This window comes from Hippocampus guttulatus, chromosome 18, assembly GCF_054856545.1.
Source record: "Hippocampus guttulatus isolate MCC_2025c chromosome 18, RoL_Hgut_1.0, whole genome shotgun sequence".
Taxonomy (NCBI): domain Eukaryota; kingdom Metazoa; phylum Chordata; class Actinopteri; order Syngnathiformes; family Syngnathidae; genus Hippocampus; species Hippocampus guttulatus.
Window position 1 is genome coordinate 10,746,957 of NC_141278.1, and position 21,378 is coordinate 10,768,334.

Genomic DNA, 21,378 nt, shown 5'->3' on the forward strand with positions numbered 1-21,378 from the left:
AAAAAAAATTTCACCCAAATGATGTACTTTCAAACCACAAATATTTTAGAGGTCACTTTGCCTCTCAAGACTACGTAAAAGCACATATGGAAGGATGTCTGAATTGTGATTCATCAGTCCTATGGGAGCTTTGTATTGGCTTAAAGCCGAGATAAGAAGGGTACTTCTTTTTTCCCCACAACATAAATTACTGGAAATTATTTTGCAGACCCCCAAGCTATGGCTGAGACTCATGGGTGTGCAGGAACCCCAATTATAGCGGTACATGATCAGAATATATTGTTTTAAAAATCCCAACAATATGAATATGAATGTGTGTCTCGTAGCATTGACGTGATCAGGAAAAAGCCCCAATTGAATTCATCTGAACATGCACACATACACATACACAACCGAATGAAAAGTAAGAAAGCTGCAAACAGTTGCACAAATATCAAAATAGCTGATTTTATTCATAATGTATTAAAGTTCTAAACACGGGCAGTGTTTCGTATCACCAAACAGAATGTCAATCAATCTTATGGATAGCACCCCCACCCCAAATCTTAATACAGTACAGTGATGATTTCTTGACACTCACCAGCCTTTTTTTTTTTTTAAGTTAGCTGAAACGAACAAACAAACATACACACACAAACCTAGCAGACAATCATTTCGGTTTTTCAACAAACCTAAGCTGACCAAACCATGGTTTGGATGAAAACTACAACCTGCCCTGTATCAGGGCATCCAGGTGAAACGTCACTCTGCTTGGCAAAAGTTTTAAACTTCAAGTTCAAGACAGTTTGGTTACCACGGACAAAATCCTCCCGCAATTATCTTAAAACGGATGAAATTCAGTCAACTGTCGCGAGTGGTTGGATGCAGTCTTTGAACACTTTGAAAACGGACAATCACGCTAACGGGAAATTAATTTTAAAAATATGCTACAGAGGGAAGAAAAAAAAAACAGTGGACATCTTTTCAAATGAAATGCATCAAAGAAAAAGATTATCAGCCCATCTAAAAGTATCATCAATACTTTTGACCATATTCAAGAATCAATCAAAGACACCAACTTAGAGCCGCGCCATATCACGAAATGCAATAGGTGGCACACTTTGGATATTTCTCCACTACGCTACTTATCAAATAAAATTTAAAAAATCCCTGGCGTGTCGGAACGTGTCATTCTGTTTATGAAAGAAAACTGGGGGTTTTTTTTCGATATGAAATGAACAACACACAGGAATGATTCTGTTTGAAGCAGAAGAAAACACTGGGAGATTGATCTCTAGCTTTTTGCTTCAAGAAGTACCCTCAGGACAACAGCGCTGGAATTTCAAGCGACAACCACAACAAAACAAACAAACAAAAAAATCCATCGCGCCTGCATCCTTGACTGCCATATAATTCTCATCGATAAGATACTTATTCTGCATTTACACAACTGCTATCATCATCACGTACTTTTCTGAGGCTTCGTTTCCACAAAGCAGTACAGCTCAGTTCTTTTTTTTTAGTCGAAATTGTCTTGCAAATTCAAAATACTGTTGCTATTTGTATCGGGTGACACGCCGATCGCCACCCCATGTTAGAAAATAGCCGTGGGGAAACTTCCTCGCGATACAATATTGAAATCCAACCGGGCAAAAGAACTGTCGACAGCAGGGGTGCCCAACATTTTCAAAGCATATGTTATATTATGAATGATCATTTTATGTTTGAGCATCGTATTCTTTCACGATAAGATGACCTGAATTGGATTATGTTGTTTAAGAATTGCTTAGAAATGTTTTTATGTTGATAGCTTCTGATTGGCTGTTGAAGGAAGGGAAAGCAGGAAGTGATTTGAGTTGCCGAAAGCGTGTTGTCGATCGCTCTGCGGTTCAAACGGAATCCATCTCTCCCTTTGCCGTTTCGTAAAGTAGAGCCATTCATTCAAAAACAACGAACCCCCAACTTACACTTTTTTAACATCTTTTTAACGTATTGGGGCACCCCTGGTCTACAGTATATGGCAGTCTGGAACAGAAGAAAGGAAATGTATTTTTTGTATATGAATACACATTTTTAAAAAATGTATTGAAGTGATTCCAAAAATAAACTCGGCTTCTGTACTTCCATAAAAATAGGATCCGCCGGAAAAATCTTTTCACAAGAATTTTGGAGAAGCGCGAAAACAACAATCGCCGCACAAAGTTGTTGGTGACGGCTTGTTTTAAAAATAGCTAAGCAACGGCAAATCGTACAAAAGGTCGACTGTGAGAAATCGTACGGGCAAATCAAAACTGAACTGGACCACTCGGTGGAATTTTGCGATTGTTCCACTGGTGAGATGTGAACCGGAGAAGGTAATAAAAGGAATCGTCATCTCTGTCTGATTATTTCACAGATTTAATGAATGATCGTTGCATTAATTCACCTTATCGCTCAGTTTCGTATGTGCATATTGACGGAGTTCCCGAGTCTGTTCCGATTTTTGGCTTCCACTTTCTTTTCCGCTGACATCGGAACATGAACCTTCCCGGCTGACTCAAATCCACAACGTCCTCTCTTGCCGACGATTATTTACAGTGGCTGTGAACATGTGGATTTGTCATTTCTAATCAAGTTAGAAATAACAAAAACAAAAAAAAACAAAGGGTCCCAATGGGTCCCAAAAAAAAAAAAAAAGAAAGGCACTTTGCCAAAAGCCATTTTCGCTGTGTTCAAGAGTGGAATTTTTCCTTTCGTGACATTTAACCCGGTGGATTCTTGTCTTGGTGGCCTCGATGCAAGCTGATCCTGAGCGAGCGCCTCATTTAGGAAGCTTCCTGGCAAACAGGCAAGCTCATAGTCCCGCCGGCGTGCTGTTGGAATTTATTCTTGGGTCCCAAGAGGTGCACCTCCGAGCATGACTCGTCTTGTCGACACTTTAGTTTTTTTTTGGTTTTTTTTGGATCTGTCTCAACTCCAGCTGACATCATATTGCGTCCAACCTTCTGGCGGAGCCAAAAACACTCTTCGACCGCGGTGCAGGAAACTGACGACACCCCTGTAGCCTGTCCGCGGGACTCCGGATTTCAAGTCATCCATCACCCCCAGATTCCGGGCAAGGACTTTAAAACTATCCCTGCTAGAGTATTTGACTCTGTAAGGACCAGGTCCTCTTAAACTTCCCCCCTGTTGCAGCTCCTCAATCTTCACCAGTGGGGCGTTGTAAACTTCTTTGATAAACTTCTCATCATACTTGTCTTTTAGCAAATGAGAGAAGTCTTGTTTGGTAAAAGGCACAAATTCCATATTAAGTCGAATATAGCGTAGATACTGGTCAAAGAATTGACCTAAACTGACACCTTTTCGGCCAAAGGTGATCGTCCGGGAGATTTCCGGGCGAATGCATGAGCGGTCCTTGCGCTGCTCTGGCAGACGCATCCAATCGTCCCAGAATGCAGAAGGCCATTTGGGTTCCAGCTCCTCCCACAATTCCTTAAGCAGCATCCAGCCCAGACCGGGGAAGAAGTCTGTCCGGTGAAGAAGAGCGGCTTTGGATGGATCGATCAAGGCGTCTCTGCCGTTATCATTCCAGGCGGACACACACCACAAGGTCGGGTCGGCTCGCAGGATTGGGTACATGGCACGGAAATACTCAAAGAAGTCCGGTGCCACCTGAAGAAGAACAAAAAGGTTGATTTGTGGAAATAATGTCTCACATGACATTACAGAGGTACCTCTACTTACAAACTTCTCTCCATACGAAATTTTCGGGTTCCGAAATGCCTCAACAGGAAAATATTCTCTTCTGACAAAAGAAATTTCAAGATATGAAATGGACAGCTACTCGCAGCGCCGAGTTTCCTGAACGCAACATACTTATAGCTGCTCTGCCATTGGCTACTACTGAGCATCATCCCATTGGCTAAGAGGGATCAGTCAACTAATTGGATCAGTTAGTTCTTTACAAAACGCCAGGCAAAAACCACTTCACTTGTGAGAGAGAACATGAACCAAGGAGGGCAAAAACCGATGAGGATGCAGTTGAGTTAAATTATCGTTCTTTATTCTATTCTTTGTTTTTAACACTATCCACAACTTTCATTTATTGTGCAAGAATCTACTTTTAACATGTATTTGTTACATATTTTGATGCCTTTTTATGCTTTAGGAAACATTTATGTCTGAATTTCGGGGGGCTTGGAACGGATTAGGGCATTTGCATGGAAAATGCGTCTCTACTTACGAAATTTCCTACTTCAGAAACTTCTTTCAGAACCAATTAATTTCGTAAGTGGAGGTACCACTGTACTATAAGACACAGTTTCCCCCACAGGCTTTGAACCCTGCGGCTGTAACCCTCTCAGGGACAGCGGTTACTACAGTGGACATCTTATCATGTTATCAGGTTACAGGTTATCATTATTGGTGCCTGAAAGGGTTAAATGCGACGTAGTTCATTTCTAGATTTTTACTAACGTGTCACCAACACATTTAGCGATAGCGTCATCGCATTTGATCAATGAAATTTCTGAACACGTCACAGGGAACCAATGAAACGGTTCGAGGGCGCCCTGATACTGCATCCTCATCAGTCATGATGGTTTACATGTAGGCTTGTATTCCGATTAGAATGAAACCAAATTCAGTACCCGAACTGAATGGAAAAATACTGTTTACATGTGACGTGATCTATTCTGTTTGACTAGCCGTATCCGGTAAAGGTAATGAAAAAAAAATTGACACCTTCCTTTGCAAATATCCGGTATCATAATGTGGAAACCCATATGATAATGCAAAGCGGCCAGTATACAGTGGTACCTCAACTTACGAAATTAATTGGTTCTGGAAGAAATTTCTTAACTAGAAAATGTTGTAAGTAGAGACGTGTTTGCCATGTAAATGCCCTAATCCGTCCCAAGCCCCCCGAAAATTCAGACATAAATGTTTTCTTAAGCATAAAAATGCATCAAACTATGGAACACTATGGAATACATGTTTCAATTAGATTCTTGCATAATAAATGAGAGTTGTGCATAATGTAAGAAACAAAGAATAAAAATGATGGTCCTCATCATTTTTTTGCCCTCTATTGTCAATGTCCTCCCTCGGAAGTGTTTTTTGCCTGGCATTTTGTAAAGAACTGATCCAAGGACGTTTGCTTTTGTCAACTTTCAACAATCCTTCGAAAATGTCCAAGGCCAACAGCATAGTGAGCGATCGCCCGACTGGTAAACACTTTTTCTGGGTGATTCACATTTACGTAAAACTATCGGAAGGCGCCCAAGGGGCGAATAACACTGCATAGACACATATCTATCTATCTATCTATCTACACCACTACGGCCCGCGGGCTGAATCTGGCCCGTTGGTCTTTTTAATCCGGCCCGCCGAAGGTTGGTCCACAATTAAGGTTCGATGTGAATGATTGCATTCATTTCAATTGGACTTGTAATGACAGGCATTTCACCGCCAGGTGGCGCATTGACTTGAAGTTGCAGAACACGGGGGGGGGTTGGGGGGGGGCAATCTTTTCGACCACCTCTGTATCGCTCTACTTCTACTGGTCTGATCACAACCCATCTGCAGCGATGCACAGGTTAAAATAGGTCATCAACAACACTTTTGTCATTTAAAAAAAGTATATTAATATCGTACTTTCATGCTTTTGTTCTGTTGATGTTTGATATGGACTGTCAACAAATGCAGTTTTTTTTTTTAATGTACCATAGCTCGTGCTGACCTGGCCCTTCTGTCAAATTTTAAAAGTCAATGCGGCCCCCGAGCCAAAAAGTTTGCCCACCCCTGATCTACACACACGGTAGGTCCCTCTTATCCAATGGGATGCCAGGATGATGCTCGGGAATAGCCAATGGCAGAGCAGCTATAAGTATGTTGCGTTCAGGAAACTCGGAGCTGCAAGAAGCAGTCGCTACTGTATTTGTTGTGTGTTGCGTTATTTTTGTTATTTTGGCTTCAAAATGGCGCCGCGAGAGTGGCTGCCTTTCCAGCAGCTCCTATATTTTGTTGTTCTACTTCTTCCTTTCATAACTTTGCTGCTGTGAATTGGTAATTTCTCCATTGCGAGACGAATAAACTTTTCTTATCTTATCTTATCTTATTTTTACCTTTCGGATCTTGAAATTTCTTTCGTTACAAGAGGCCATATTTTCCTGTTGAGGCGTTTCGTAACTTGAACATTTCATATGAAAAGACATTCATAAGTAGAGGTACCACTCTTCGTACAAAATTATGCTTGGGTATAAATTTAGCTGAGAACGATTAACCGCACCGTACCGTCTAGGTACGGGAAACGCTATCAGAGTAAGACAGAAGCAGTCGAGAACTCACCTCAAGGTCGTCCTCTACTATGACCACGGTGGACTGGGAGAAAGTGTTGAACACTTGGTTGAGCGCCCAGCGATAATGTCTGGCAATTTTGTAGTAGCCCTGGAACTTCCTGTGCTCCGGCCGTACTCGGATGTCTGAGAGGTCTGGCTGGCTAATGTGTGTCACTTGACTGCCGTATGAGCCAATGACATTGGCCGTTTCAGCATGGCCGCAGTCCTGGCTGACAATGATAGGATAGAGTTCTTGGGAAGGCCGGTACTGAATCAGTCTGTCAAGACTCCGTTTGACGGTCACTCGGTCGCAGGCGATAACTAGGATAGGAATGACAACGTCTGGGCTCGCGACAAAAGTTGCCAATTTGTCAGCGCTGACCGTCTCGATGACGTTGGACTGACGCTGAGCGTCTGGGGCGAGTGAAACAAAAGACTTGTGAGGGTGTTTTCGAGGTTGATCCTTGGTATCCATGTTGTCTTTCAAAGGAAGGGGAGGCCTCCGGGGCGGGTGAACCGCTTCGGATTTGACGGCCATTTCTCTTTTGCCAACATCTTTGCGCTTGGACCATGCTGCCCTGTAACTTTCGATCTGCTTTAAGAGCTTTTTCTGGGTCTCCAGCTGAATTTCAACTTCCTCTGCCAGCTGGATCACCTCCCCCGCCAGGTTGGTCCGGCTTCCTTTGCCTCTGATCAGACCCCACTCCTCATTTCCTCCTGGTTCGGTGCCATCACCCTCCCCGAGGCGGCCAATCGGTGGGCGTCCCCAAAGGTAAAGTAAAAGCAAAGCGTTCCACGTGACAAACAGAAAAGCACCGCATAATATAAGGGAACCTTTCTTTCGAACCATGGCCCAAGAACACTAAAAGGGAGTCGGTTGTGGAAAAGGATAAAAGTCAGGGAAACACGTTATTGGAGCCAGCAGAAAGAGTCCTACAGATCCTTTGTTGGACAGGAATTGAGGTCTGGTCACATCATTCCAAATTAAACCCTGTCTTCTTTTGACGAGGGTGCCCGGAGGAGAAGCGGGCGATCAAATTCACACAATCTTCCTGCGGAATACATCAGCTCCATTAAATGCCGAAGAAAAATGGGTGGGGGGGGGGGGGTGGGATTTGGGTCACTTTGGGTTGAGGGAAGGCGATTCCTTGTACATTATCCTTTAGCCATCATCCTGGAAACAGACCAGAAAAAAAAAAAACAATAATCAGCATAATGTACGCTAGTAAATAATTATATTAGGCGTAGAAAAAAAAGTAACGCGTTTCCGGTAACCCGACCGACCGAGAATTTCTACGTCGAAAAAAAAACTTTACGGTCTGCATTTTTTTTCAAACAACCCTCTACATTTTTGTGTAGAGGGTTTACATCGGTGCAAACTCTCGTGATATTCAAGTTGAGCGCGTACGTCGTTTGCCCTGTCGTCTGTCAATAACATTGAAACATGGCGGCGGCCGCGATCTGCGACGACAGTTTAAACCGCGTTTTCTGTGTTACAGTTGCATGCTCGCACCGCAATGTTAAGAAAATAGCATCCATTGATGTATCGAAAAAAGTCTGCGAACTATTTGATGAACACCACGGGCCGAGTAAACACCAAGGGCGGAGGAGGACGTCGGCAGAGGCGGCGGCGCGCCCCGGCCCCCCCCGAGTCCGGAGCGGGGAGAAAACTAAAAAGGTGGCGGCGGCGGCTGCGGAGCGGCGGGTTCAATGTCTTCTTGTTTTATGGTTATTTTGTTTAAATTTTTGATGGAAAAAAAAAAAACCAATGAAAAATAAATAAATAAAATTTGTCCGACCTCGCGACCCTATGCTGAAATTTCATGTTACCGGAAACACACTATCTTTTTTGTTTGGCCTTACCTGTCTGTATGTGTTACTGCAGTGACTGTGTTTGAATATTCGTTTTATGCACAAATATCACTCCTGGATCTCAATGCAAATTTTCTATTAGCTTGTCAAAAGGATTCACTGCGAGCATTTACATTGGCGGTGTTTCTAAAACGAAGCGTATGTTGTGTTTAAATCTAGAACATGTGTTATTATTTTTGTTGTGTGTTTACTTTGACAGTTATCTTCACCCCGTGCCTCGGTAAACAGCTTAAAGCACGCTCAGGGCAGAATAACTCACTTCACACACTTGTTGCAACATTCAGGGTGCGTTAGCAAAGCAGGAATTTGCACACCACACGTTCGTTGTTTATCTTTGCTGATAATGTTTTGTTTTGTTTTTTTTTGTGATCTTGAGATGCCAAATTTGAAATCACAATTAGATTTTGATTACTGTAATCTCTCATCCTTAGTGGACAATGCAAGACGATTACTGCGCTGACGTTGGCAAAGAAACCAGATGGGTGCACACTGAGTGCCCGTCATGCTACCTTTATGCCACATAAAAACGGAATAACATCAAGCATCCGTCGCCGTTATGCGTGAAAGAATATTACAATGCACATCACTGCTCAAATTAAATTACTTGGCTTTTCAGTCTTATTACAGTCTAGAAACTTCATTGCGAAAAGATGAAGATGATGTACTCTGATGACAGTAGTAGGTGAATAGTACATCACTGTGGTATACATTGAACCTCTCCATGTGAGATCCTCAGCATTAGCATTATAAACCAATTAGCATTGGTAAATATAGACACACACACACACACACACTCACACACACAGTAATCTTGTTAGGATGGATGTGAACTGCGGTCCACTGGTTTGAGACAAGATGAAATCTATTTTCCCGCAGGTGATTCAACTGATAAGACAAATCATGTGTGAGGTTGGGCAATGGTTCTATTGTTGGTCAGGCCTGGCTTGTTCATGGTTAGCAACCATCAAATTAATAGAAATGTAAGTTTAAAGAAATAGCGGCTCACTATGAGGGTGTTCTGAAAGGGTGTGAATAATCCACATATGTGAGTGTGAGGTCTTTAATATCACTACACTGTTTTCTGAAGCTGAGCCCTGAACAACTGTGTAATATCACTTTCCGTCGACAGCAAGTGGTAAAATGGCCACCCCTTGAGATGGACAAAAACTGATGGATTTTACTGCTTATCTCATATTCCGCAAACGTAATAGTCATCACAATGTCATGTTTGGACTCTTGGGGCTGCATGAACTGAAAAAAAAAAAAAAGTAATTGGGGTTGATTTCCCCTTTAATTTATCGACTTCAATCGGAGTTGATCGACTTCATTACTTTCAATTGCAGTCTTTTAAGCATTCACGACAACTACTTCACAAAATTCTACTCATCAATTGTGGCATAAACTTAAGTCAGTAAGTCAACCAGTACAGTACTTAATGTTTATGCCTTTTTGCAAGGCGTTGGCAGTTTTGTCTGTAGTCTAACTGAACTGCCTCCACCAGCAGTACAAATAAATCAGGATTGAGTTGCACGAGAAAGCTATAAATGTCAGGGAAGACAAAATATGAATCGAGATCTGACACAAAGCACAAAATATGAATCGACCTTCGACAGAACAAAACTTGTCCAAACCTTATCTGTACTTGACCTGGGAGCAGCTCACAGATGACATGTCCGACCCTTGCAAAGCTGTTGAAAGTTCAAATTTGCAGACAAGAGGCGGATGACTGCGAACAAGAGGGATGGGCAGCGGGAGGGAACTGTTGCTCCTATCCAAATTGTACCAGCTGAAACTCTATGCTCCTTCAAACACTCCCTTCAGCTTTCCACGGAGACGTGGAGCTGCCAAGAAGCAGCAGACAGCAGCCTTTCCCCACCAACCAGCTGTGAGGCACCAGAGAGAAATGCTTCACATGACTCCCACCGTGACAGAGCCAATTAGTACCCACCAGGCACCGCCTCTCGCTATATTGTCATAAGAACTGAAATGGAATTGTGATACATATCGCGCAACAATGCCAACATTAGGCCACCGGGACGTGATTGTGATGACTCCCAACTGTTTTGCATTCGGTATGCTATGCTAGCCACCGCTGAAGCAGCAAAACGGGACTCTTCAAATGCTGTCAGGGTGTCAGTCATCTCTCTTGTAATTTTCGACCGACGTCCAAGTAAGAGTCGAAACAACACACGAATGCGCCGTGCCGACGTGCCCCCAGCCTGTTGGCTAACACCCATCGGTGCCGCGACTCACGAGCCGCTCATCCCGAGGACACTTTGAATGCAAGCCGCGGGGGGAAGTCACTCACCTCGTACGCGCCGCTCCCAACAAAAAACGGTGTGCCTCTCATACTAGAGGGGGTGAACGGGTTCACACCGAGTCCGGTCCGGCTCGTTTGTAGCTAGCTGACGTTAGCCACCCTGTTTTCCCGTTTCGCTATCACGTTCGCAGCTCATCTCGATGCTGGCACACAGCGGCTCCGACACGGTCTCTTGTCTGTGCAATCCACCAACTGCTAAATATTAATGGGGAATATTCAGTTCTCGAGTCAGGAGTGTTAGTGTTAGTGGCCTGGCGCGCATCCACAATGTTACTTTACAGTGAGTGGTAGGGAGGTAGACTCTCGTGGTTTTAGTTTCGCACGCTCCGGGTGCTTGTGCCACGAGCTTCCTACCTTGTGACGACGGCAACGCATTCTCACTTGACTACACTTCCGGATTACCGACTCGTGTGTAATGATACCCGAGTCGAGCCGAAATTTCCGTCAATGGCCATCTTTACGTTACCCAACGTCTACTCTAGATAGTTTCTGACTAAAAGAGAAGTCTTCCACGACATACTAAATTAGGTACTAGTGTCTGAGGCTTTTCCTATCAACAGAATAAATAAAAAAACTCAGAGTATTACACGGACGAAGAATTTAACACAAATGTAGAACTGGAAAATACACTTTCAATAATACGCTTAAATTGTAGAAGTCTCAATAAAACACTTCACAAAAATTAAAGAATACTTGACTAAATTTAATAAATTTAAAATAATTGCCATATCAGAAACTTGGCTTGACAATGAAAAAACAAGTGACATGAGAATCGAAGGATATGAAATGATTGCAACAAATAGGGGGGAAAAAAAGGAGGACGGGTTGCAATATATGTAGACAACGCTCTACGGTGCAATAAAATCGTGAGTCTGACAAACACAATAGCAAACCTAATGGAATGCCTAACCACTGAAATACATGTTAACAAGGCATCTAATACTATCATAAATTGTATTTATAGGACACCAGGATCGTGTCTCTAGACATTCAACAAAAAACTGACAGATATGCTCAGTTATACCAATGATAAGAAAACACAAATAATATGTGGAGATTTTAACATCGACATATTAAACCTAAATGGACATACAATACAACAGACCTTGGAAATACTATGTATAGCAAGATAAGATAAAATAAGATATCCTTTATTTGTCCCACACTGGGGAAATTTACAGCCTCCAGCAGCAAGAATGTAGGCAGAAAGAAGAAAAAAAAACAAACACCGTTCAATTAAGTGCAATATAAATACAAAAATGGATAAATCGCAGTGCTATTTACAGTTGTTAGTAGCAACAGTCTTTTCCCAGTTATTCTGAAACCCAGTAGAATAACAGGTGATACGGCCACATTGATAATATATTTCTAAATAAGATTGACCATAAAATGGAGAGTGGACTTCTCTTCACCGCTATAAGTGACCATCTACCGGTCTTTGCAGTCTTTTATAATTATTTTGATAGAAAAAACTAAATCAACAACTCACATATCAGAAATAAGACTCAGAACCCAACATTCCATCGCAGCTTTCAAGCTAGACTTAGACAAACAAAATTGGTCCGAGGTCTACTCGAATGAAGATCCAAATACTGCGTTTGACGCATTTCAGACAACCATAACCTTCTTATATGACAAACATTTTCCAGTAACCAAAGTCTCCAGAAAGCACAACGACCTAAGTAAGCCATGGATAACAAAAGGCATAGAAAACGCATGTAAAAAGAAAAACAATTTATACAAATCGTTTATAAAATTGAGAACTAAAGATGCTGAAATAAAATATAAGACCTATAAAAATAAATTTGTAAATATTATAAGAACTAGTAAGAGAGATAATTATCATGCATTATTAGAGCAAAATAAAAGCAACACTCAAGAAATATGGAAAATACTTAATCATGTCATTAGAAATAGCTAAAAAAAAGCAGATTATCCAGAGTACTTTATTAAAGACAAAAATACAATTGAGAAAACCGAAGAAATAGCTAATGAATTCAATGAGTATTTTGTTAATATAGGCAGTAACCTAGCAAAACAAATTCCTGATTCAACAAACACGTTTGAAATAAATAAATACATTTAAAAAAAACTCTTCCACAATGTTCCTTACCGCTGTGAATCATAATGAAGTATTAAATATTGTAAAAACATTTAAAAATAAAAAGTCAACTGATTGCTTGAACATTGATATGACAATAGTAAAACAGACGATAGAACTTGTTGTGCGACCTTTCACATATACAGTATATGCAACCTGTCATTCAAAGCCAGTAGATTTCCAACAAAAATGAAGACTGCAAAAGTCATTCCAATTTATAAAAGTGGAGAAAGACATTTATTCACAAATTATAGACCAATATCACTGTTACCACAATTCTCAAAAATATTGGAAAAACTATTCTCACACAGACTTAATAACATTATAAATAAACATCTCCTATTAAGTGAAAATCAATACGGTTTTAGAGAAAAACGGACCACCTCAATGGCAGTTATGGAGCTTGTGGAAGAAATAGCTACTAATATAGATAACAAAGAATTTACTGTTGGGATTTTTCTAGATCTAAAAAAAGCTTTTGATCCAATAGACCATAGTATATTATTGAATAAATGAGAAAGATATGGCATGAGAGGTGTAGCATATAAATGGATTGAAAGTTATTTAGAAAACAGATATCAGTATGTGCAATTCAACAATGAAAAAAATCAAATCAACTGAAGATCACTCATGGAGTTCCCCAGGGATCTGTGCTTGGTCCAAAATTATTCATCTTATATATAAATGACATATGTAGTGTCTCAAATCAATTCAAATGTGTCCTATTTGCCAATGACACAACGTTCTACTGTTCTGGAGAAAATATGAAACAGCTCCTGGAAACTGGAAAATGAATTATACAAATTAAAAAATTGGTTGGACAGAAATAAAATATCACTTAACTTGAAAAAAACAAAGTTAATTGTTTTTGGCACGAGACCAATCAAATACCAAGTTAAAAAATAAGGTAAACTCAATTGAAATAGAAAAAGCTTATGAAAATAAATTTATTGGATTAGTAATAGATGCAAATTTATGCTGGAAGCCACATATAGATAACATTAAAAGAAAAATATCCAAAACCATCGGGATCCTCCATAAAAGTAAGGATGTGCTGAATAGGAGATCTATGCATACATTATATTCTTCATTATTACTTCCATATATGACCTATTAGGCCTAGACCTAGTAGGCACCTGGAATGTGCGCACAATGTTCCAGTCTGGTCGCATGGACCAGGTGCTGAAGAATATGAGGGACTATCGCCTGGACATCTTAGGCGTTAGTGAAATGAGGTGGACGGGGCAAGGGCGTCTCGTGGTTGATGGAGCAACTTTTCTGTACTCTGGGAAGCAAGACCACCATTCCCATGGAGTCGGCATCATCCTCTCCAATAGTGCAGCAAAAGCATTGATTGGATGGAAGCCGGTGAATGAACGGATTATTACAGCAAGGCTCTACACCAGATATGCCAAAGTAACCATCGTACAAGTCTATGCCCCAACCGAAGCTGCCTCAGCGGACGATAAAGACACCTTCTACAACCAGCTCCAGACCGTGCTTGAGGAAATCCCCAGACATGACATCAAAATGCTGATTGGAGACTTCAACGCAAAACTGGATAATGACAGAAGGGGCCTGAATGCCACAGTTGGACCACATGGGTCTGCAGGCTCCACGAGCGACAACGGGGAGAGACTGTTGATGCTAACCAGTACCAACGGCCTCAGCATTGGCAACACCTTTTTTGAGCACAAGCGGATCCACAAAGTAACCTGGGTTTCACCTGGTGGCGGGACCCAGAACGAACTGGACTACATCTGCATCAACACAAGGTGGCGCTCGTCATTGCTCGACGTTCGCTCCCACAGAGGTGCAGATGTGGGTTCAGACCACTTCCTTGTGGTGAGTAAAATCAAGCTGAAGCTGAAGAAGGTGAAAAAGGTGCAGCCCAAGAGACCTTACGCAGTGGACAAGCTAAAGGATAACAACATCTCAGAAAGCTTCTGTGAGGAGTTGAGTAGGAAGCTCAAGGTATCACAACACCCTGCAAACATTGAGGAGCAGTGGAGTATGTTCTCTTGTGCCATTGCTGAAACTGCAGAAGCAGTTATCAGCAGAAAGAGGGGTACCAACAAAGAGAGATGGATAACAGACAACACCTGGAAGTTGATTGATGAAAGGAAAATGGCCAAGATAAAAAGAGAACAAAAGAGGAGGCTCCGGAGCTGGAGGATGGAAGATGAGGAGTACAGGCGCTTGGACAGGGCAGTGAAGAAGAGTTGCAGGAAGGATAAAAGACAGTGGCTAGAAGAGAAAGCAAGAGAGGCACAGGAAGCAGCCGAGAACAACAACACGACGACCCTATACAAGATCGTGTGGGAGCTAACCAACTCCAGGAGCAGCTCTAGCGTGCCAATCAGGAGCAAGGATGGCAGGACACTTCTAAGCGACGAGGAGCAAGAAGCAAGATGGCTGGAACACTTCAGGGAGGTTCTCAACCAACCAATGCCTCCCGTGCTCTTCAATTTCGATCAAGAGACACCAGCTCCAGCTCTAAATATTACATCGAAAGAGATATCCGAGACTGAGGTTGCCAAAGCAATCAAGGGCCTTAAGAACAACAAGGCACCGGGACTCGATGAGGTCGCTGCCGAGATGTTGAAACACGGCCAAGACGCTGTTGTGGAGAGCCTTACCCACCTGTTCAACCTGATTTGGCATGCTGAAGAGGTTCCTGCCGACTGGAGACGTGGGGTCATTGTCACGCTTCCTAAGAAGGGAAACCTCGCAGACTGCAATAACTGGCGGGGCATTACACTGCTGTCAATCCCCAGCAAGGTATTCTGCAGTGTCCTGCTACATCGCCTTAAAGATGAAGTGGATAACATCTTGAGGGAAGAGCAAGCCGGTTTCAGGAAGGGAAGGTCTTGCGCCGAACAGATCTTTACCCTTCGAAACATCATAGAGCAGTGCCAAGAACTTCAGACACCACTCATGATCAACTATATCGATTTCAAGAAAGCCTTCGACAGCATCCACCGGGAGTCACTGTGGCAGATCGTCCAGCTGTATGGTGTACCCCTCAAGTACATCAACATCTTCAGGTCATTGTACCACAACTCAACCTGTTGTGTCAAAACCAACAGTGGCACAACTGATGATTTTGACATTGTCACTGGTGTAAGACAGGGTTGCATTCTGTCACCCCTACTCTTCATCATCATAATTGACTTTGTGATGAGGAAGTCCATCACAGGGGAAAAAGTTGGTATCAAGTGGGGAGGGAGCAGACTAGCTGACCTGGAATTTGCAGATGATTTGGCTCTGTTAAGTCACACCCAGCCCGCACTCCAGGAGTTGACCAACAATCTGCATGAGCACGGAGTTAAGGTCGGTTTACGAATTAGCCAGGAAAAGACCAAGGCCATGGCCGTCGGACAGCACCAACACCTTCAACCACTCACTCTACACCAACATGACATAGAGTACATTGACAGCTTCACATATCTTGGGAGTAACATCTCAAATACAGGTGGTGTGGAGAAAGACGTCAACAGTAGACTTGGTAAAGCTGCGGGAGTGTTCCAACGCCTCCGCAACATCTGGTCATCGAAAGCCATCACTACGACCACCAAGCTACGCCTCTATATGTCAGTGGTTATCCCAACAGCGATTTACGCCTGTGAGACATGGATGAAGACAGCCAACATTACCAACAAGTTAGATGTCTTTCATCGGCGTTGCCTGAGATCCATCCTGAGGATCTCATGGAGAGACCACATCACCAACGAGGAGTTGATGAAGAGGGCAGGAGTGGCTGAACTGTCAGACATTGTCTCTGAAAGGAGAAGGAAAATGATCGGCCACGTACTCCGGCTGCCAAGAGAGAGACCGGCAAGTGTGGCCATGGACTGGATGCCAGAGGGTGGAAAGAGGAAGAGAGGTAGGCCAAAGAAGACGTGGAGACGGACTGCCAAAGAAGACCTCAGTGAGATGGGTGTCAGCTGGCATGGAGCAAGAAGGGTCGCCAGTGACCGGAACAAATGGAGGAGGCTCGTCGCCCAATGTTCCAAATAGGAGCGGGCGGAACTAACTAACTAACTAACTATATGACCTATTGCGTAGAAATATGGGGAAACGCTAGTAAAACAAACACACTCCCTGTTCTAAAACTACCAAAAAAAAAGCAATCAGAATAATTACTAGATCCAAATATACGGAACCCACAAATCAACTATATCAAATTAAATACAGTTAAATTTTATGACCTGGTTGACTTCAAAATCGCCCAATTAATGTACAAACCACGCAATAATCTCCTTTGCCAAAACATCCAGAAACTCTTCGAAATTCGAGAAAGCTGTTATAATTTAAGGGGTACTGACCTATACAAAAAAATCCAAAACACGAACGAACATCAAGCAAAGGAGTGTATCTGTAACAGGTGTAAATATGTGAAACAATTTTGGAACGGACCTGAAAATGAGTAACTCGCTTGCCGAGTTCAAAAACAAATTCAAGTGAGTAGTACAAGAAAATTACATAAATCAGAATTAAGTTGATATATTTGATATATTTATAAAATATAGAAATACATCAGAATTACATTGATAAATGAATTGAAAAGTACTATCTGTTATGAATATGAGAAAATCGACATATAAAGGTGTTAGAATGAGTATGTATAAATAAATCCAAAGTTGTATAATCAGATAAGATTAGTACACATATGGGTAAAAGCACTTGAAATGTAGACTTTTTCCTTTTTTTCTGTATTGAAAAATGATTAACTCACATAATATATAACAAGGGGTAGGACTGGATAAGTTTTTTACTTCTTCCTACTCCTTTCAACATATCATTTGTGATGATGACTATTTTCTTTTCCTTTTTATATCTTGCTTGCTTTCACTTTTTGCCAACTTGTTGCAGCATTGTACTGCATATTTTATATGTTCAATAAACAATAAACAAACAGTACTTTTGACTTTTTTTGAGGGTTGGGGGGCGTAGAGGTAAAATCGGGCCGCCCGAGCCCGACCCGTTATCATCTGGCTCTTGGGAAACTTCCTCTTCCGCAAGTGGTTCATTGAATTCTTCAACCAATACGAACTCGATATCATCCGCCTTGTCTTCTGATGGTGGAGCTGGGATAGGTTCTTTAACAGGTGCTTGGCGAGGGCTTCTCTGTTCCGGCGCTGGTCCCACACATGGACGGAGGTTGGACCTATGCACCCTCTTTGTCAGTCCTCCATCTGGGGTCTCTACTGTGTAGGTGGTTCCTTGTACCTCCACAACTTTGTACATGGTCGAGGCCCATGCACCCTGTATCTTATTTCTTCCGAGAGGCCTGAAACGTAGGTACACAGTTCACCCACATCAACAGGTGGACAGTAGACTTTCTCCTGTTGCTGGGCCATTCTCTCAGCCGCTTTGCTCTCAGTCATCTCTCTTGCCCGGGCATGTGCATCTCTGAGTCGTTCCTGGTGTACTGCGAGCCAGTCGACTGTATCATCTTTGACTTGTTGCTCTTGGCCCAGCAAGGCATCCACTGGAAGGTGAGGATGGATGCCAAACAACAAGTAATGGGGTGAATGTCCCGTTGTTGAGTGTGGAGTCATATTATATGCATAGACCAATTCGGACAGGTGTTCCGGCCAACAGCGTTTCTTTTCAGGTGGAAGCGTACGTAGAAGATCATGTAGGGTTCGGTTGAACCTTTCACACTGTGGGTTGCCTTGGGGGCGATAGGGTGTGGTTCGGGTCTTGTTAACTCCATAGAGCTTGCACAACTCAGCCACGACAGCACTTTCAAAATTCCGGCCTTGGTCTGAGTGCAGGCGTTCTGGCACACCATACTTGAGAAACCACTCATTCAGGATGACTTTTGCAGTAGTATCTGCCTTTTGATCTCGAACAGCAATTGCCTGACTGAACTTCGTGAATACATCCGTTATCACGAGAACACTTTCACGCCCATCTGTTGCACGTTCCAGTGTCGTGAAATCCACAGCAACGACCTCAAGTGGCCGAGTCGCCAAAAATGGAGTTTGAGGGGCCCGAATCTTTGGTTGTGGCATTTTGGTCAAAACACATCTCTGGCACTTCTTTATCCACTGCTCAACTTCTTCATGCATGCCTCCCCAGAAACACCTTTGCCGCAGCAGACCTAATGTTCGCCCTATACCCTGATGTCCCATCTGGTCATGGACGCTTCTGAGAACTTTATCTTTGAGACAGGCAGGTAGTAACAACTGGTAGCATTCTCCCAGGTGAACATCGTTAATCACTCGGTACAAGAGTCCATCTCTCTCTCTGAGACGGGGCCACTGTTTTAGCAGAGCGCGCACTGGCTTTGAAAGGCCCCTTCTTTCTTGATAAGATGGTTTTCTCTGATGGCTCCAAAAGTCTCGCACCACTTTGAGAGTCGGGTCGGCAGCCTGAAATCCTTGAAGTACTTCCTTGGAATATCCCGGCAGTGTGGGGGTATTATCTTGAACAGTTTCATCATTTACTGTCTCATTGGCCTCTGACGCTTGCAGCTGTCTGATCATACGGGTCTCAACTCCTGCCAAAACCAACTCTGGTTCTAAAACCGTCCCTGTCCTCAGGGAGCTACAAATTGCTACACTACCATCAAACTCTGCATCTTCACTGGTCGGTTCTGGCTCATCCTTCACCGGTCGACGAGAAAGGGCATCAGCTACAGTATTACATCTGCCAGGACGATACTTTACATCAAAATCAAATATTGCTAACTGAGCCACCCAGCGCTGTTGAGTTGCTCCTAAGTCAGCAGTCTGAAGGTGACACAGAGGGTTATTATCTGTGAGGACTATAAACTTGGACCCAAGCAGATAACTCCTAAACTTTTCAGTCACTGCCCACTTCAGTGCTAGGAGTTCAAGCTTCATGCTGCTATAGTTCTGATCATTCTTCTCAGCACCCCTAAGTCTACGACTTGCAAAAGATATCACCTTCTTCTGACCCGCTTGTTTTTGATAAAGGACTGCACCCAAACCTAAATTGCTAGCATCTGTCTCGAGTATGAAAGGTGAAGTAAAGTCTGCATAACCTAGTGTGGGTGCACTTGTGAGACGGTTTTTTAACGCTTCAAAAGCCTGTTGACACTGAGGTGTCCAAGCGGACCTAAACAACTGGCTAGCCCTGGCCCGACTATTTTCTGCTGCACAGGTGCTAACAACGTCATGAAGCGGTCCAGCGATCTTAGAGAAGTCTTCAACAAATCTCCTATAATAGCTACAAAAGCCTAAGAAAGACCTGAGTTCCTTAACTGTAGGAGGGATATGCCACTGTTTCACTGCACCTATTTTATCCGGGTCTGTTTTTATGCCTTCCGCAGACACCTGGTGACCAAGAAACTTCACTTCCGTTTTTAGGAAGTGACATTTCTCAATCTTTACCTTAAGGCCTGTGTCCCTCAATCGCTTCAGAACTGTCTCTAGCCTCACTAGGTGGTCATGGAAGGTTGGTGAGAAGACCAGTAGGTCATCCAAATAGACCAGTACGATCTGAAATGCCAAGTCACTCATTGTAGTCTGCATTAGTCGCTGAAAAGTGGCGGGCGCATTACACAACCCAAAAGGCATTCTAAGGTACTCATAAAGACCAAAAGGTGTGGTAAATGCCGTTTTGTGTTTGTCCTTCTCATGTACTGCCACCTGATGGTACCCACTGGCGAGATTAAGTGTGGAAAAGAACTTGGCGCCACTTAGAGCATCCAGGCTTTCATCGATACGGTGGAGTGGAAGAGCATCCCGCCTCGTTTTCGAGTTGAGCCTCCTATAATCAACGCAAAGTCTCAAACAGCCATCTGACTTTCGGACCAAGACGACTGGTGAAGCATAGGAACTTGAACTCTCTTGAATAACACCTTTCCTCAACAACTCTGATATATGCTCTTTGACTTCCTGATACTGATTAGGTGGGATGCGACGGTATGCTTGGTTGACTGGGATTTCATCAACAACGGGGATTTCGTGTTTAACCCCATCAGTAAATCCCAAGTCCTCGTCTTGTAGAGCAAACACATCCGCATACTTTGTCAGGAGCCCCCTAAACTCTACCTGTTGGGTCGTTGTACCACCTATGTCCAACCAGTCTAGTAAGCCCTGTACGTCACAGTTTGACTTTTGAACACTTTTCCGACTAATTGTGACTTCCTCGTGGTTGGCCGAAATCTGTCGAAAATTCGCTTCTAAGGGATCGCCTTCCCTACACTGACACTGACTTAGAATACCTAGCCGTGTTCTTGGAGCTAACCAGATGTCCTCTGTAGACAAGTTGACGACTTGGACTGGGAAAACATTGCTGTGGGAAGAGACTACTGTTGGTACCACAATCAATCCTCCTGGTAATTGGCTATTTCCAGGTTCAAGCAGCATGCTTACAGCATCATTGAACGACCTCTTTAGGCCCCTTGCGTAGACTGTTGCGACAGAAAAAGACGGTCCTCTAACTTTGCTTGTTCCTATGACACGAGCAGCTGAAACCTTCTCTCCCAATTCTGTTTCTTGCACGCGCTGAAAGGCCTCTTTCCAGGCAAAATCCAATTCACCACCCAAAGTGGTGTCAAACAGTGCCAATGCCAACTGTTGACATCGCTTGGTAATGTTCATTCCAATAATTCCCTGAAAAGATTGGCCAGCCTCATCTGTGCTGTCTTGGATAACTAAGAATCCACACTCAGGGATCCTGACTCCCATTGCCTGCACATCCAACTCAAGATAACCTAAATAGGGTAGAGGCAAGTTATTTGCTGCGGTTAGTTTAAGCCATTTAGCAGTACAGTGCATATCTTCATCTCCTCCATTAAGACAGTTTCT

General features: G+C 43.0%; 1 protein-coding gene across 2 annotated transcripts; it reads right to left on the minus strand.

Annotated features, from left to right (window-relative positions):
• Positions 1 to 422: 422 nt before the first annotated feature.
• On the minus strand, positions 423 to 10,829 carry mgat1b (alpha-1,3-mannosyl-glycoprotein 2-beta-N-acetylglucosaminyltransferase b). 2 transcript variants are annotated; one of them, XM_086137423.1, is made up of 3 exons: positions 10,477 to 10,829; positions 6,307 to 7,470; positions 423 to 3,630 (listed from the first exon to the last, which is right to left on the minus strand). In XM_086137423.1, exons 2-3 carry the CDS (start codon positions 7,144 to 7,146, stop codon positions 2,929 to 2,931), a joined length of 1,542 nt encoding a protein of 513 aa, XP_085993549.1. In that variant the 5' UTR covers positions 7,147 to 7,470; positions 10,477 to 10,829; the 3' UTR covers positions 423 to 2,928. The 2 variants fall into 2 exon arrangements, with proteins under 2 accessions (XP_085993549.1, XP_085993550.1); XM_086137424.1 differs by lacking the exon at positions 10,477 to 10,829 and having other exon boundaries at positions 6,307 to 7,534.
• Positions 10,830 to 21,378: the final 10,549 nt, after the last annotated feature.

Bases quoted from the DNA above. Each gene is read 5' to 3' on its own strand.
- mgat1b (XM_086137423.1), bottom strand. From the start codon at position 7,146: ATGGTTCGAAAGAAAGGTTCCCTTATATTATGCGGTGCTTTTCTGTTT. The intron at 3,631-6,306 runs GTGAGTTCTCGA...GTTCTTCTTCAG, and splicing joins TAGTAGAGGACGACCTTGAG to GTGGCACCGGACTTCTTTGA.